This window comes from Triticum aestivum, chromosome 1B (assembly GCF_018294505.1).
Source record: "Triticum aestivum cultivar Chinese Spring chromosome 1B, IWGSC CS RefSeq v2.1, whole genome shotgun sequence".
NCBI lineage: Eukaryota > Viridiplantae > Streptophyta > Magnoliopsida > Poales > Poaceae > Triticum > Triticum aestivum.
The window spans coordinates 102,599,421-102,616,444 of record NC_057795.1 but is presented as its reverse complement, the minus strand read 5'-3'; the positions used below and the strand labels follow the sequence as shown (position 1 = coordinate 102,616,444).

Here is a 17,024-nt window from a genome sequence, read left to right as displayed (position 1 = left end):
GTAGCCCCCAGGCATGGCCTCCTTAGGCCACAGCCAAACTATGAGGCCCTTCATGGCCTGTTCGGCCGCCTTGTGGAGCTCAACCAGCTGCTTCAGCTGGTCGCTAAGGGGCACCGGATGGCCGGCCTCAGCATACTGAGACCAGAAGACCTTCTCCGTTGAGCTCCCCTCCTCGGCCCGGTAGAACGCGGCAGCATCGGACACGCTGCGAGGAAGATCGGCGAACGCTCCCAGAGAGCTCCGAATTCGGGTAAGCAACAGGTAATTAACACTCACATGCTTACTTTGCATGAAAAATGCCTTACCCACTGCTATTTTCTTCAACGCCTCGATTTCCTGGAGGGCCTTGTAGGCTTCGGCCTTAGCGGCTTTGGCACTCTCAAGAGCCGTTGCAAGCTCAGACTCTCGAGTCTTCGAGTCACGCTCCAGGCTCTCATGTTTCTTCACGAGATCCTGGAGCTCTTGCTGTACCTCTGCCACCCGCGCCTCCTGCTTCTCTCGCTCGGTGCGCTCCGTGGCCGCATTGCGTTCGGCCGCGGCCACCGCCTCTTTCAGGGTCGCCACCTCGTTAGTGGCCCCTGCAATACCCACGTTATCCTTGTCAGTTTTTTTGCAACCAAAATCCTTTTCTGTAAGGTACAATTTTAATAAGGTGTTACCCACCTTCCTTGTCCTTGAGCTGCTTCTTGGCACGGCCGAGCTCGTTCTCGGACCGCTCGAGGCTTTCCTTCAAAGTATTGACCTCCGCAGTCAGTGCGGCAGAGGTCAGCAGCGCAGCCTGCAATCCCATATTGACATATTTTTTATGACTCCTGTGTATATCTTTTTAGATCCTCAGTTCGGCTTTTCTTTCCGAACACCGAACCGAGCATCAAGGGCTACTGTCTATGCGGTACTATTTTACATATATCAAAATTCTTACCTCAAAGCCTGTTAGAAGGCTGCTGCAGGCTTCGGTCAGCTCGCTCTTGGCGAGTTGCACCTTTTGAATCACCGCACTCATAACAGTGCGTTGTTCCTCTTCGATGGAGGCGCCATTGAGCGCCTCCAGCAAGCTATCTGGCACCTCCGGTTGGACGGAGGCTGCCAGTGTCACGGTCATGCCCTTCTTACGAAGGGGCCGCCCGCCGGACTCCGGAGCCACTATGGGATCCGGGGCCGAGCCCGGTGCAAAATCCGGGAGGTTGTCCTGCGACACCTCCGGGGCCTCCTCCTCCTGGCGGGTCCCTTCCCGGGATCCCACCTTGGCATCGTCCGTGTCATGGGGGGTGGAGGCAGTCGGAAGAGAATCCCTATCTGACGCACCTAAGGACCCGCTCGACGAAGCGGGAAGATCGTCCTTGGGTGGACTGCAGGGTTGTATGCGGCATTAGAAAGACATTGTGTGGCAAAAAAGAAAAACCATGAAGTTATTCGGGAGTCCGGATACTCACGATCTCGCTAGGGGCCTGGCCCTTGGAGGCCAGTCCTTGTCGTCGTCACTGGCGTTGGCAGAACAGTCCGGGGGAAGAGTTTTTCCCTTCTTGGACCCTTCGGCCTCCCTCGTTGGGGAGGCCTTCCTTTTCTTCTCTTCCCCCACTGGGGGAGAGGCTTTCTTCTTCTCCTCCTCACCATGGTGAGAGGAGTCGGCCTCGGAGTTGTCATCCGATAGCACCTGAAAACGGGAACTCTTCCGAGTCCCCGTGGCCTTCTTCTTGGCCTTCTTCTCCGGCACCACGTGAGGTGCCGGAGCCAGCAGCCCCGTTAGGCTGGCGTCCGCTGGGTCCTCTGGCAACGGGGCCGGACAGATAGTCTGTTCGGCCTTCGCCAGCCAGTCCTGTCAAAGGTAAAGGGAGTTTAGATCCCACATAGAGTCAAACTATGGAAAACAAGCGTTCCGTAAAGGACAAAATAGCTTACCTCGTCAGCCGGACGCTGCGAGCTGAATCCGCGATCTTCGATAGCGGATGCGGGAGCCTCTGCGCCCTTGAACAGCACCTTCCAGACATCTTCGTATGTAGTGTCGAAGAGCCCGCTCAAAGTCTAGTGCTGCGCCGGATCAAACTCCCACATGTTGAAGCCCCGTCGTTGGCACGGGAGGATCCAGCGGATGAGCATGACCTGGACCACGTTGACAAGCTTGAGCTTCTTGTCCACCAGCTTTTGGACGCAGGCTTGGAGTCCGGTCAGCTCCTCCGAATCACCCCAAGTCCGGCCGCTCTCTTTCCAGGAGGTGAGCCGTGTGGGGATGCCAGATCTAAATTCGGGGGTCGTTGCCCATTCAGGGTCACACGGCTCGGTGATGTAGAACCACCCCGATTGCCACCCCTTGATGGTTTCCACGAAAATGCCCTCAAGCCAAGTAACGTTGGACATCCGGCCCACCATGGCGCCTCCGTACTCCGCTTGGCTGCCCTTCACAACCTTCGGCTTGACACTAAAGGTCTTGAGCCACAAGCCGAAGTGGGGCTGGATGCAGAGGAAGGCCTCACACACGACGATAAATGTCGAGATGTTGAGGATGAAATTCGGGGCCAGATTGTGGAAATCCAGGCCGTAGTAGAACATGAGCCCCCGGACAAAGGGATGAAGTGGGAAGCCCAGTCCGCGGAGGAAATGGGGAAGAAATACTACCCTCTCATGGGGCCTGGGGGTGGGGATGAGCTCTCCCTCGTCGGGGAGCCAGTGCGCGATGTTGCTGGACAAATATCCAGCGTTGCGCAGCTTCTGGATCTGCCCCTCCGTGACGGAGGAGGCCATCCACTTGCCTCCCGCTCTGGACATAGTTGGAGAAGGTTGAGGTGAGAAGTGCGGACTTGGGCGCTAGAGCTCGAGTTCGCAGGGATGGATAAGCCAAGGAGGAAGAAGGCGTAGGTGAAAGGGTTGGATCTTTATCCCCTTATATGGGCGGACAAAAACATGTGTCCCCACCGGCCTGATAAAACTCGCTTATCCCCCGAGCGCCGCAATCAATGGCGCGGTTGGGTTACCCACGTCCGTATTGATGGGAATCCCGGAATAAGGGGAACATGATCTCTGCTTCGACAAGACGTGCCAAGGAAACCGCTTCGCTAAACGCGCTGAGGTGGTACAATAAAAACAATTCGAGTAAAGGCTTGGTAGTGGTGTGACGTCACGCCACGAAATACGTCAGCAGATTGAACTTGTGTAAATATTATTCTCTCTAAGGTGGTATGTGGAAATTATTTTGCAGAGCCGGACACTATCATGGTGTTCAAAATCTTCTATAAATTATTCGGAGGAGGAACCCGCCTTGCAATGCCGAAGACAATATGCGCGCCGGACTCATCGTCATTGAAGCCTGGTTCAGGGGCTACTGAGGGAGTCCTGGACTAGGGGGTGTCCGGATAGCCGAACTATCATCATCGGCCAGACTCCAAGACTATGAAGATACAAGATTGAAGACTTCGTCCCGTGTCCGGATGGGACTTTCCTTGGCGTGGAAGGCAAGCTTGGCGATACAGATATGTAGATCTCCTACCATTGTAACCGACTCTGTGTAACCCTAGCCCTCTCCGGTGTCTATATAAACTGGATGGCTTTAGTCCATAGGACGAAGAACAATCATACCATAGGCTAGCTTCTACGGTTTAGCCTCCTTGATCTCGTGGTAGATCTATTCTTGTAACACACATCATCAATATTAATCAAGCAGGACGTAGGGTTTTACCTCCATCAAGAGGGCTCGAACCTGGGTGAAACATCGTGTCCCTTGTCTCCTGTTACCATCCGCCTAGACGCACAGTTCGGGACCCCCTACCCGAGATCCGCCGGTTTTGACACCGACAGTCAACGTGGTCAAGGAACGACTTCCATCAAACGTGGACTGTACGTGGAGAGGCTGACAGCTGGGTCCACGGCCGCAGCAAGGAAGTGTCTCCTTATTACACGGAAAATAATGATCCCTCCACCTGACAGCAGGGACCCACCGGATGGGCCACCATATTTCGCAAAAAAATATTTCCCCCCTGACTGTTGGGACCCACCAGCTACACCTTCGCACGCAAGGAAGTGCCTCCGGGCAAAAAAAATGATTCGCCCCCCTGACTGCTGGGACCCACCAGCTACATCTTTGCACGCAAGGAGATGCGTCCGGGCAAAAAAAAGATTAGCCCCCTTGACTGCTGGGACCCACCAGCTACATCTTCGCAGGCAAGGAAGTGCCTGACAGTCGGGACCCACCTGGTCGAAGCGTACGTAGTGTTGTCCTTCTAGTCGCGAACATGTACGTACATATATACTGGTGGATGTAGAGGCGCGCACGTGTCGTAGTAGAGGCGCGCACATGTCGTAGTAGAGGCGCGCACATAGCATGTACACGTATGTACAGCGGCTATGGTGCAAGAAAGAAAATACGGCCACATATGTGTACATACGGGCGGGGTCTCGAATGCCTACTCGCGCATATATACGTACGGCCAGGGCTCGTGGACATTGGCTGGGTCGGAACGGAGAAACAACGTCGTCGTCGTGTTCATGGGGAGCCAACCGGCTGGGTCGGAACGGAATGCGTGGTTGTGTTCATCGGGAGGGCTTGGACGGAATAGGTGATGGAAACGAGGCCTGGCGTACTGCAGAACGAAGGAAACGACCTTGTGTTCGACCGGCCATGTTCGAAACGGGATCCTGTTCATCAGGAGGGGTCTGGCATACCACAAAACGGAGGAAACGGACCTCCTACGGTCGAAACGGGGGTCCTGTTGATCGGGAGGGGTGTGGCGTACCACAAAACGGATGAAACAGACCATCTACGGTCAAAACGGGGGTCCTATTGATCGGGAGGGGTGTGGCGTACCGCAAAATGGACGAAACGGACCTCCTACGATCGAAACGGGGGTCCTGTTGATCGGGAGGGGTGTGGCGTACCGCAAAACGGACGAAACGGACTTGTGTTGGAGCGCTACGGTCGAAACGGGGGTCATGTTCATCGGGAGGGGTGTGGTGTATCGCAAAACGGGACTCCACGGGATACTGTTCATCTCCACCGTCGACCTCCTCCAGCCTCCACGGGCTACTGTTCATCCACCGTCAACCTCCTCCAGCCTCCACCTACGACTGATCATCCACGGGCTCCTATTCATCCAGCCTCCACCGTGCGCTACTCCATCGGCTACTGTTCAACCACCCCTCTCCACGGGCTCCTGTTCAACCACCCCTCCATGGGCTACTATTCGTCCACCCCTCCACCGTCTACTGTTCATCCATCCCTCCACACCACGGGGTCCTGTTCATCCAGAGGCAATTCCACGGGTCCTGTTCATCCACTCCCACGGCTCACTGTTGATCCAAACCCCCCCGCAACGCTCACTGTTCATCCAGAGAGGCAGCATCGATCGGCTTCAGTTAGCAGCAGTAGCGAAGGAATCGATCGCTCGGGTTTAGTAACGCGTAGCCTGCAGTGCAATCACTCGGGTTCAGTTAGAGCCCAACGGCTTGCTCGGGTTCAGTTAGAGCCAACGCCTCGCACACACGCGTGTATGTGTACGAGGGAAACGCGCAACGCTCAGCCCCCGACCACCCACCGTAACTGGGAACTCCCCGAAATTTTCCTCGCCCTCGCTTCTACCATGGTTTTTTCCGTCATGGACGGCCCAAAGAATGTGATGCAGCTACATCTCCGGCCCGCCCAGGACGAACAGCCCATTTTCTATCATGATTTTTTGTCATAGAAGTAGGAGCCCACCACATCTATGATGATACCGGGTTTTGTCACAATTATCATCATAGAAGTGTCATATGTATGACAAAAAAATTTCATTCAGCCCAAAATGTCACGGATGTGTCTTTTTTGTAGTGGTACCAGAGTAGTTTGATAGCAAGATAATTTGTAATGAACAAGTAACGATAGTAGTAACAAAAGTGCAGCAAGGTAGCCCAATACTTCTGAGGCAAAGGGCAGGCCAAAACGGTCTCCTATGATAAGCAAAGTGTTCTTGAGGGTACACGGGAATTTCATGTAGTCACTGAGGGAGTCCCGGACTAGGGGGTGTCCGGATAGCCGAACTACCATCATCGGCCGGACTCCAAGACTATGAAGATACAAGATTGAAGACTTCATCCCGTGTCCGGATGGGACTTTCCTTGGCGTGGAAGGCAAGCTTGGCGATACGGATATGTAGATCTCCTACCATTGTAACCGACTTTGTGTAACCCTAGCCCTCTCCGGTGTCTATATAAATCGGATGGCTTTAGTCCATAGGACGAACAACAATCATACCATAGGCTAGCTTCTAGGGTTTAGCCTCCTTGATCTCGTGGTAGATCTACTCTTGTAACCCACATCATCAATATTAATCAAGCAGGACGTAGGGTTTTACCTCCATCAAGAGGGCCCGAACCTGGGTAAAAACATCGTGTCCCTCGTCTCCTGTTACCATCCGCCTAGACGCACAGTTCGGGACCCCCTACCCGAGATCCGCCGGTTTTGACACCGACATTGGTGCTTTCATTGAGAGTTCCTCTGTGTCGTCACCGATAGGCTCGATGGCTTCTTCGATCATCAACGACGATGCAGTCCGGGGTGAGACCTTCCTCCCTGGACAGATCTTCGTATTCGGCGGCTTCGCACTGCGGGCCAATTTGCTTGGCCAGCTGGAGCAGATCGAAGGCTACGCCCCTGGCCGTCAGGTCAGATTTGGAAGTTTGAACTTCACGGCTGACATCCGCGGGGACTTGATCTTCGATGGATTCGAGCCACAGCCGAGCATGCCGCACTGTCACGTTGGACATGATTTAGCTCTGCCGCCGGACAGTACCCTGGAGGCCGCACTCGAAACCACTCCGATCTTCAATTCGGAGCCAGCTCCGCAGATCGAGGATGGATGCCTAGACACTGCCTCGGGGGCTGCAACCTCTACGGCGATAGAGCCGAACACTGACTTCGTCCCTCATAAAGCTCATGACTCCAAGGTGCCGGACTCCTCGCCGGACTCCGAACCTCCCGCGCCCGCCCCGATCGAATCCGATTGGGCGCCGATCATGGAATTCACCACAGCGGACATCTTTCAACACACACCTTTCGGCGACATCTTGAGTTCGCTAAAGTATCTCTCGTTACCAGGAGAGCCCTGGCCGGACTGTGCTCAGAAAGGTTGGGATGCGGACGATGAAGAAATTCAAAGCCCACCCACCACCCACTTGGTAGCCGCTGTCGACGATCTAACCGACATGCTAGACTACGACTCCGAAGACATCGACGGTATGGACGATGATGCCAGAGACGACCAAGAACCAGTGCCTAACGGGCACGGAAAAGCCACCCCAGCTCACAACATATACATGGTGGACACACCAAAAGGAAGCGACAATGAGGAAAAACGGGATGTGGCGAAGGACAACTCCCCCAACAAACAAACAAAGCGGCGACGCAAGCGCCGCCCAAAGACCGGCATCGACAAAAACGGCACCCATACGGACCCGGCCCTAGAGCAGGGCGAAGCAGTGGACGACGCACACTTCAACAAGCAGCCAGCCGGACATGAACTGGACAAGCAACCCATCCCCGGCGAAGATATCTCACATCACCGGAGCATACGAATCTTCATAAAAGGCTCGTCGCCACTGCAAGAAGTTTGAAGAAGCAAAAGCGGAAGCTCAAAACAGCGGAGGACGCACTTAGAATGAGATGGAGCAAAGTACTCAACACCGCAGATAAATATGGCACTAGTCACCAGACAAAGAGCTACCCGAAGCGCAAGTTGTTGCCTGAATTTGACGAGGAGGCCTTAGAGCCCCCGCAGTCAAAAAAGAAAGAAGCCGCCTGGCCGGATAGACGACCAGATGATAGGCCAAGAGCAACAAGGGGCGCCGCACTCAAGCCGGCACACGATCAGCATAAAGATCCTCGGAAAAAGGATAACCCGGCCAGGTCTATTTATGGGCCAAAAAAGAAGACCCCAGGAAGTAACACAACCAGCCGAGCATTTGAAGACAATGGCACACACAAATACAGGGGCGCCGCACACCCACTATGTTTTACCGATGAGGTACTGGATCATGGATTTCCAGCGGGATTTAAACCCATAAACATAGAGGCTTACGACGGAACAACAGACCCCGGAGTCTGGATTGAGGATTATATCCTACACATACACATGGCAAGAGGAGACGATCTCCATGCCATAAAATACCTTCCCCTCAAGCTCAAAGGGCCGGACCGGCATTGGCTTAAAAGCCTCCCAAAAAATACGATTGGAAGTTGGGAAGAGCTTGAGGATGCGTTTCGAGCAAATTTTCAGGGGACTTATGTCCGGCCTCCGGATGCAGACGATTTAAGTCACATAACTCAACAGCTCAGAGAATCAGCACGCAAATTCTGGAACAGGTTCCTCACTAAAAAGAACCAAATAGTCGACTGTCCGGACGCTGAAGCCCTAGCAGCCTTTAAACACAACTTCCGAGATGAATGGCTCGCCAGACACCTCGGCCAGGAAAAACCAAGAACAATGGCCGCACTAACAAGCCTCATGACACGCTTTTGCGCAGGGGAAGACAGCTGGCTGGCTAGATGCAGCACCAGCGACCCGAGTACATCCGAAATCAGGGATGGAAATGGGAAATCATGAGGCAGAAAAGATCAGCATCGGGATAAGGAAAATGGCCCAAATAGTACGGCGGTCAACGCCGGATTCAAAAGCTCTCGGCCGAACAACAAAACACTGCCCCTCAAGGACAACAGTGACGAGCTATCCAACCTAAACAATATTCTGGACAGACTGTGCCAAATACATGGTACCTCCGGGAAGCCTGCAAACCATACCCACAGAGATTGTTGGGTCTTCAAGCAGTCCGGCCGACTTAACGCCGAACACAAGGGGCTCGACACACCAAGTGAAAGTGACGAAACCCAAAAGCAGCGCTCCGGAAACCAAAAGACTTTCCCACTAGAAGTCAAAACAGTGAACTCACTTCACGTGATAACACGCAGCGCGACACCTGCTATACCAGGACACCGTCCGCAGACTGGGGATAGAACCCACCAAAATTCGCTATAGCAGCACTTCCTTCAAAGGAGTGACGCCAGGCCTTTTAAGCCAATTTTACAGGCTCTGTACCACTAGAGGTCGTGTTCGGTTCATCCGACAACCTCCGTCGCGAAAAGCTCACTCTCCATCGCCCCATTTAACAGTAGCCCTTAAGCGCTACTGGGGCACGAAGCTTTCACCTGCTTTAATGCAATACAACATTACGCGTCTCTTACGCTTAGAAATGCCCGGTCCATGTGGCATAATCTCACAACTCTGAGTGTCCCTCGACCACAGAGAATGTGCGACTGCTTCGACAGCCACACATTAATCAGACCTTGCAGGTCAAAGTCCCTGAAAAATAGGTCATTTAGACCTTGGACATGGTTAGACAAGTCCGGCGTAAGCTAACAAGGGGCTTCCCAGCCGCATACCCCTTCTTTTTAGGGGGCCGCGCGCATAAATGATGAAAGCCAATAAAGCTCAACTTTCTTCATCTTCCAAATTATACTTTATTTTAATACAATTTTTGCATGATATTTCTTAGAAACTAAGTCCTTCTCTTTTACAAATGAAGCACGTGCTACACCCGTCCAGGATACAGCACAACGGAGACACAGGCACAGACGTGCAGTAGGGACCCGTTGCAAGGATTCTTTTCAGATTAAGACCCTGCGTAAACCTTTCTTACTGTCTCTTGTTGATACACATCCCCCGGTTTCCTACCAGAGCCGAGGAGGAGGCTGGCGTTTTGGCATCGGCCGCGTCAGAAGTTCCCGCCTGTACCTGGACACTAGGGGCTTAGGGCTTTGTTCGGCCCAATATCATAAAGACCGAACACCTCAGGGAGTGTCCGGCGTCTCGAGTTAGGCCTTATATGCATCAGCTCCGAATCATGTATTTGGTCAAATGTTGGGTTTGCCCGGCTCCTGTGTTTTGCTGCCTTACGTTCCGTATCATCGGCTAACGCGGCACCAGGAGAACTACTGCGATTGTGCCCCGGTTCGGCCGGGAGAGCACCTCAGTAGAGAAAGCCGAAAACTGACTATCATGATATAGCGAGAGACTGGTCAACCACTCGATCGACCATTGGAATGTTTAGAATTCCTCCGCTTTGACGAAGGACCGCTTCCCGGTCAGGCACATACGCGCCCCAAGTTTAGAGAAGCGCGGTGCCATCAGGGGCTATATAGTAGCCCCACATTCGAGCTCCTATGGCTAAGTGAAAGTGATAAAGCATTATAGTCCGGTTGCCTAGTTTGCTACGCTATCACCTCCTTAAAAGGACCAAGACGTTGGATTAAGTGTGAAGAAGCGATTTTCTTTTTGCAAACACCCCCGCACCATGTGCGTGGGGGCTGAAGCCAAAGACTGCCATCTTTCAGATTATACATATACGGCCGCACAGGAGATAGTTCAATACTTGAACACACAAGTATAAAAAGTCATTGCATTATAAACATGATCTTAGAAATCATACATGTCATTCAAACATAACATCTTTCGAGCACTGCGACTCTATTATACGAGCGCCCTGCAGGACTTCCTCAAAGTAATGCTCGGTGGGGAATTGGCTTTTGTCCGAACCCCGGGATGCAACAGCAGTGGCATCAATCTCCGCCCAGTATGTTTTACCACGGGCGAGAGCCATCCGTGCACCTTCTATGCATGCCGACCGCTTCATCGCCTTAATATGCGGCACTGCCCCAAGGAATTGCTGCAAAAAGCCAAAATAACTCTTCGGCTTGGGCCTTTTCGGCCACAGATGAGTGACCACATCCATCATGGCCAATCTGGACAATCTATTCAGCTCAGCCCACTCAACCAGCCGATCACTCAACGGAAGTGGACGCTCCGGACTATGGAATTGAGACCAGAAAAGCTCTTCCATTTCATGATCCTCCTGGCTTCGAAAGTGCATGACTGCGTCAGCCGCACTCGCCGCCAAGTCCAGATAAGTATCCTCCGCACCGTACAATCGGCCCAGCTGAGCATACTTCGGATCCATGAACTTCCTACGTAGCATAAAGGGCTTTCCAGCCACAATGTCTCTGACCTGATGCAGTTCCTCCTTCATAGCCCGCATCGCACTACGGGCATCCTTGGCTTCGGCATCGGCCTTCTTCAGGTCATCTTGCTCCGCTCGGCGTTCTCCTTCAAGAACCTCCAGGCGGTCGGTAGCAACTTTTAATTTCATGGCCATTCCGGCCATCTCCTCCCTGCTTCGGCAGTGAGAAGCCTTCTCGGCTTCTAACTCTTCCGCTGCCTTCAAGGCAGCCGCCTCGCTTTTTCTGGCTTGCTCCTTGGCCCGAGCAAGTTCTGCTCGAGGGTCTTCCACAGCAGCAGCACCATCTGCATCAAGCATACAACTTGTAAGGAATGGGCATCAGCTCCCTTACTAAGCGACCGCGGGGCAATCACATACCTTGTGACTCATCAAGTCGTTTATTGACCAGCGAGATGTCTGCATCTGCAGCGTCGAGTTGCTTCTTCAGCTCGGCGAATCCATCCGTCCGGCTGGCCACCGAACGTTCCGCCACCTGCATAGGAAAGGCGACAGTTAATAACTGAGATTATGATCCTAGGCACGCTGCCATTTTCGACAGCATACCAAGTCTCAGGGGCTACTATACAGGGCGCACTTCATGTGCAAAACTGTCAACAGGTATGTCATTTTCTGCGTACCTCAAATCCCGCCAGTAAACTTCCGACGGCCTCATACAACCCGCTTTCGGCGGACGAGATCCTCTCAATCACATTACCCATTAATGTGCGGTGATCTTCTGAGATGGACGCCCTCTTAAGCAAATCCTGCAGCTCCACCAGCCGTACTCCAATGGGTGCCGAACTCTTCGGCCCCGCCGGACTCGGGGAGACCCTCCGCGATGACACCTCAGGGTCGTCCGCCCCGTGCGATGGGGCGGCAGATGGAGGCGTTTCGCTCTCCATCATCTCCGGATGAAGGTCTCCCGAAGATGAGCTGTGCTGAGATGGGCTGAGATCCAAACTACAAGGTAAAAACTTCGGTTACCTTTAGACATTAAGCAGGGGTGTCTAATAATTATAAAATCCCCCTTTTTACTTACGGTTCGTTAGAGGGCTGATTCCTCCGAGGAGACAGTACGGTCGGGGCTTTTCCTGGCGCAGGACCTTCTGGTACAGATTTCTTTCCCCGCTTTGAGGCCTTGGCCTCCGGGTCTTCGAAGCGGTCCTCTTCTCCCCCTGGAAGGAGGGACTCTCGATTCCTCCCTTACTAAAAACCTCCTTGGCAGAGGTGAAAGTTTCCCCGTGCCCTCCTTCGCCCTCATTCGAAGGTGCAACCTCCAACATTTTGATTAACACGGGATCCTGCGTGGTCTCAGGGAGGGGGGCCGGACACCGTATCAGTTTTGCTTGCGCTATCCACTCCTGTCCAGGGAAAGCTGGTTAAAAGGCAAGCTCACGATAAATAAATGGACGGTGTGTCCGGACACAGGGCTACTTACTTGAGTATCCGGGCAATTGCAGCTTAGGCCAGCGTCCTCGGTCAATTCCGGATGCGTCTCTTGCGATCCGAAGAACAGTTTATACATCTCCATGGGTGTCAAACCCATGAAGTGTTGGAGAGCTCGTGGCCCCTCCGGATTAAATTCCCACAGGCGGAGGGGGTGACGTTTGCAGGGCAGTAGGTGCCAGATCAACATGACCTGTACCACTGCGACCAGATTGATCTCCCTTTCTTGGAGGCCTCGAATCCGGTCCTGCAACAGGGGGACGTCTTTGGGCGGCCCCCAGTCACGCCCCTTGTTGACCCATGACGCCAGCTGCTGTGGAGGGCCCGAGCGAAAGACGGGCGGCGGCTTCTGCCTGCTGCCCCGGGGAGCGGTGATATAAAACCACTCCTGTTGCCACAAGCCGAGCTCCTCCTGAAAAGAGCCCTTGGGCCATGGATCTTCGGCCCTCTTGCTTATAACCGCCCCACCACACTCTGCCTGACGCCCCTCAATCATCTTCGGCTCCACGTTGAAGGTTTTGAGCCACAAGCCGAAGTGAGGGGTAGTGCGGAGGAAGGCTTCGCAGACGACAATGAATGATGAGATATGGAGGATGGACTCCGGAGCCAAGTCGTGGAATTCCAGCCCATAGTAAAACATGAGCCCCCTCACGAAGGGATCCGTCGGGAAGCCTAAACCCCGACGGAGGTGAGACACGAACACGACGCTCTCGCCAGGCTTGGGAGTTGGGATAACTTGCCCTCGGGCAGGCAGCCTATGCGAAATCTCGTAGGTTAAGTACCTGGCGTCTCTCAGCTTTAGCACGTCCTCTTCCGTGATGGAGGAAGGCATCCACCGGCCTCGTAGGTCAGGACCGGACATTGTCGAAGATCGAAGGTACCCGAATTTGGAGCCCTGGGTGTTGGAACTCGGGGGAGGGGCGGATTCGATAGAGGATTGAATAAAAAGAACGGGCCTTGGTCTCATTATAAAGAGGAAGAATACCAAGAGCCGTCCCCGTGACCGTTTGGAACCCGCCTTCGATGGAGGGGGCGTGCAACGGGCGTGGTTGGGTTACCCACGTCCGTATTGATGGGAATCCCGGAATAAGGGGAACACGATCTCTGCTTCGACAGGACGTGCCAAGGAAACCGCTTCGCTAAACGCACTGAAGTGGTACAATAAAAACGTTTCAAATAAAGGCTTGGTTGTGGTGTGACGTCACGCCACGGAATACGTCAGCAGATTGGACTTGTGTGAATATTATTCTCTCTACGGTGGTATGTGGAAATTATTTTGCAGAGCCGGACACTATCCTGATGTTCACAATCTTCTATAAATTATTCAGAGGAGGAACCCGCCTTGCAATGCCGAAGACAATATGCGCGTCGGGCTCGTCGTCATTGAAGCCGGGTTCAGGGGCTACTGAGGGAGTCCCGGACTAGGGGGTGTCCAGATAGCCGAACTACCATCATCGGCCGGACTCCAAGAATATGAAGATACAACATTGAAGACTTCGTCCCGTGTCCGGATGGGACTTTCCTTGGCGTGGAAGGCAAGCTTGGCGATACGGATATGTAGATCTCCTACCATTGTAACCGACTCTGTGTAACCCTAGCCCTCTACTGTGTCTATATAAACCGGATGGCTTTAGTCCATAGGATGAACAACAATCATACCATAGGCTAGCTTCTAGGGTTTAGCCTCCTTGATCTCGTGCTAGATCTACTCTTGTAACCCACATCATCAATATTAATCAAGCAGGACGTAGGGTTTTACCTCCATCAAGAGGGCCCGAACCTGGGTAAAAACATTGTGTCCCTCGTCTCCTGTTACCATCTGCCTAGACGCACAGTTCGGGACCCCCTACCCGAGATCCGCCGGTTTTGACACCGACAGTCACTTTCATCATGTGGGCTTAATTTGTGTTCGCTACTTTGATAATTTGGTATGTGTGTGGACCGGTGCTTAGGTGTTGTTCTTACTTGAACAAACATCCTACTTATGATTAACCCCCTCGCAAGCATCCGCAACTATGAGAAAAGTATTAAGAATAAATTCTCACCATAGCATTAAACTTTTCGATCCAATCGGCCCCTTACGGAATAGCGCATAAACTAGGGTTTAAGCTTCTGTCACTCTCGCAACCCATCATCTAATAACTACTCCACAATGAATTCCCTTAGGCCCAAATATGGTGAAGTGTCATGTAGTATACGTTCACATGACACCACTAAGGGTAGAAGCGAGATGAAAAGAAGAGGACAGAGGGAAGGAAAGGGACGACGGCCACGCACAATAGTATACATAAAGAATGGGAAAGAAAAATTGGCTCACGGCAGGAAGCCACTAATGCGTTGGATGGCTATTAAATTAAACGGTGGTCTCACCTCTATTGGCTGGTATGGATGGGCAGGGGCAGCACCAAGGTGCTGCCACCATTGCCCATGCCCTCATTGTACAACCCCTCCTTTGGTCCACCGCCCACGCCGTCGATTGCAGCTCGTTGTTAACGCCAGGGTTTTACTTTCCTCGCACATGACTTCAGCATATACCAGTCGCGGTCATAGCATCCCCCCATGCACAGCCGATTCCAACATCTTTCGGCCATGGTGTCGTCGCATTCCTCGCAACCAGCTCTAGCCGTGGTCGTCTTGATGGCAACATCTAGTTGATGGAGCTAAATCCGGCAGATCTCGGGTAGAAGGTCCCGAGCTGGTGATCTTGGCACGATGGTAACATGACGAAGAAGGGACATAGTGTTTACCCAGGTTTGGGCCCTCTCGAAGAGGTAAAATCCTTCATCCTGCTTATAGTACATGTTGATCTACCTCGAGATCATATGTGAATGAATCTACCTCAACGGTCTAAACCCCTCGGCTTATATAGACACCGGGGGCACCTAGAGTTACACCTAAGTGGGTTACATCAGGAGATAGACACCCCGAGGATTACGTTATGTCTTGGAGTTTGCGTCAAGTCTTTAGAAGATTTCATCTTGAGTACATCATGGTGCCTGGCGAAAGTGGCCCACTAGTTGATCGTCTGGGGGTCCTCGACCCAGCCCATCCTCGGGCCGACGTAGTTAGTACCTTCCTATGTAGGACACCGTCAGCAGCCCCTAATCTGATCTTCAAACCAAGGACATTGCTCGGCTCCTCCGAGTCGTTGCTTCATCTTCAGTCTTCGGCTTCGTAGGCGAGTTCAACAAACCCGATATCTTTGCATTCATAATCATTTTCATGTCCGAGGACATTTTTTATCTTTGCATTCATAATCATTTTCATGTCCAAGGACATTTTTGGACCTGAGGCCTTTACGCCGAATGGGTTCCTTGAGAGGCAAGCAAGCTCCTTCTGAGGACTCATTATAGGCTCCACCCAGCCAGTTTTTCAGAATTCTGCCGCCTAGTCTGAGGACTGCAGCTAACTGATCCTGGATACGAACAGAACTGATTCAGATGGCACAAACAGGGAAACAGAGAATTGATGAAATGAGATGCTGTGTGTTCTTCACCATGTGATACAATTACCAGGTTCCCTATCCATCCAGGCCTGAAATAAGCAAGATTGCTAAAGGCCAAAATGAGAAACAGCCTAAATATCAGCATCAAAGGCACATGTTATCAACGGACAGATTTACACAAGTAGACCAAATTCGAGCTAATTCTACAGACAATACTGAAGACAGATGAGGACCCTTGGAAGTTGGAATGGACGAGGGTTAGCGAGCTAGACGATGCAGACCCAGACGCCGAGGACGATGAGCGCGGTGCCGAGCGCGGCGGGCGCGATGCGGGTGGCCTCCCCGAGGAGCGCGGCGGCGACGGCGGTGGCGGCGAAGGTGGTGGCGTTGGTGACTGGCACGGCGACGGAGATGGGCGAGTCGCCGAGGAGGCGGAAGAAGGCGGCGGAGGCCGAGAGGTTGGCGAGGAACGGCGCCGAGTACTGCCACGTGAGCAGGAGGTCGGCCCACCGCCGGACGGCACCGGTGCCGACAGGAAGGGAGCGGGAGCGGCGGTCCCAGACGAGCGCGCCCCGGCGCATCAGCGCGTTCGTGGCGCCCCACACCAGGCCCACCGCCACCATGCTCACCGCGTCGCCGCCTACCGCCGCCATGCTCGCTCGGTTCGGTGGATCTGGGGCCTCGCTTTCTCTGCTTTCCTCACTGTGTGACTGGATCTTTGCTGACTTGTTTGGGTTGGGCTGAAATTCGGCTTTTGAAGGTTTGTGTTTGTGTAATTTCAAATTTTGGCCTCTGAAAAGAAAGCTTGTTTTTGGGTAATTTCAATTTTTGGCTAACCGCTAGACTATAGAGAAGTTACAAAAATTTGACTAGTTTTGGTATATGCTAATTTTCTAAATCACTAAGCTCCCTAATAGGGGTCAAACTCCTAGGAGCGATTCAGGTCATTGTTTGTTTCTTACATCATTTTTTCTCGGTCTTCCAAATGTGAATTGTCAGCATGGATGCATGAGACCCGGTCTGCCGATGAGTGGGACCGTAAGTCTTTCTTGGTCAAAGGTGGCGTGGCGACTGGGAGGGCGTTGGGAGGCACGTGTCGCTCGGTTGCCTGACCGGGCCTATC

General features: G+C 52.9%; 1 protein-coding gene across 1 annotated transcript; it reads right to left on the bottom strand.

The window, feature by feature from the left end:
- Positions 1-15,921: 15,921 nt before the first annotated feature.
- LOC123087577 (transmembrane protein 234 homolog) lies at positions 15,922-16,635 on the bottom strand. The gene has a single exon (XM_044509618.1). It carries the CDS (start codon positions 16,552-16,554, stop codon positions 16,168-16,170), a length of 387 nt encoding a protein of 128 aa, XP_044365553.1. The 5' UTR covers positions 16,555-16,635; the 3' UTR covers positions 15,922-16,167.
- Between the last annotated feature and the right edge of the window lie 389 nt (positions 16,636-17,024).

What these genes read in the sequence shown, in the direction of transcription:
- LOC123087577 (XM_044509618.1), bottom strand. Translation starts at nt 16,554, where the DNA reads ATGGCGGCGGTAGGCGGCGACGCGGTGAGCATGGTGGCGGTGGGCCTG.